Below are 787 nucleotides of genomic sequence, written 5' to 3' on the forward strand. Positions count from 1 at the left end.
GTGCCGCCGTGGCTGCCCACCCCACCGGGGGCTGCAACTTCCCATCCGAGTTTTTACCTGGAAGCAACGACGCTTCATCTACCAGTACGGAAAAGAGCCACAAGCAGCAACGCCTGCTGCACCCTCCTCACCGTGCCCCCTTCCCTGTGATTGTCCCCTTGCAGCAGCGATGCCACCACCCCACGGCGGCAGCAGGGCGAGGGTGGGAATTTCTCACCGGGGGATCCCTCCTGCTCCGTGTCCTCGCTGCCAGCCCGTCCTCCCGGGGAGAGGCTGCCTGACGGCTCCGAACTGGAAGCGCTGAAACAACTCGTCTGTCCCAAAACCACTTGATGCTACGCCCCTTCCCTCGCCAGCCAAACCCCCCCCTTCTCCCCGTGGGCTGCAGCCCGGAGTGACGCAGGGGCCGAGACCGAGGGTTTTTGCAAAGTTCGTGGAGGATGAGGTATTTACGGGGATTTCTCTCCCTGCCCAGCAGCAGCTCGCAGAGGAACGGGATGGTTTAAGCTTGTTTATTACCACACTGACTAAATTTACAGCAGCACCGATGGGGCCCGTGCAGGCGCGGGAATATCGGGATGCAGGACCCGGCCAAGTGCTCTGGCCCCGCGTTCCAGCTCCCATCACCGGCACCGGTCCTTGAGGTAGAAGGAGAAGCGTTTGCTGTAGCTCCCGATGTTCCGCTTGAGGCAGAGCGCCAGGCTGCGGTCGCACTCGCAGGAGAACCGGGCGCACCAGGAGCCCTCTCCTGCAAGCAGAGGGGAGCCCGGGATCAGCCCCTGGGTTG

At 63.2% G+C, this 787-nt stretch overlaps 1 protein-coding gene across 1 annotated transcript in view; it reads right to left on the reverse strand.

Annotated features, from left to right (window-relative positions):
- Positions 1 to 623: 623 nt before the first annotated feature.
- Positions 624 to 787, reverse strand: part of LOC104275498 (group IID secretory phospholipase A2-like) — an 883-nt gene continuing 719 nt past the window's right edge. The window contains exon 4 of the mRNA XM_009871470.1: positions 624 to 748. Within this exon, the coding sequence (XP_009869772.1) occupies positions 624 to 748 (125 nt within the window). The remainder of the gene's footprint in view (positions 749 to 787) is intronic.

Source organism: Apaloderma vittatum, unplaced genomic scaffold, assembly GCF_000703405.1.
Source record: "Apaloderma vittatum isolate BGI_N311 unplaced genomic scaffold, ASM70340v1 scaffold25246, whole genome shotgun sequence".
In the NCBI taxonomy this organism is placed as follows: domain Eukaryota; kingdom Metazoa; phylum Chordata; class Aves; order Trogoniformes; family Trogonidae; genus Apaloderma; species Apaloderma vittatum.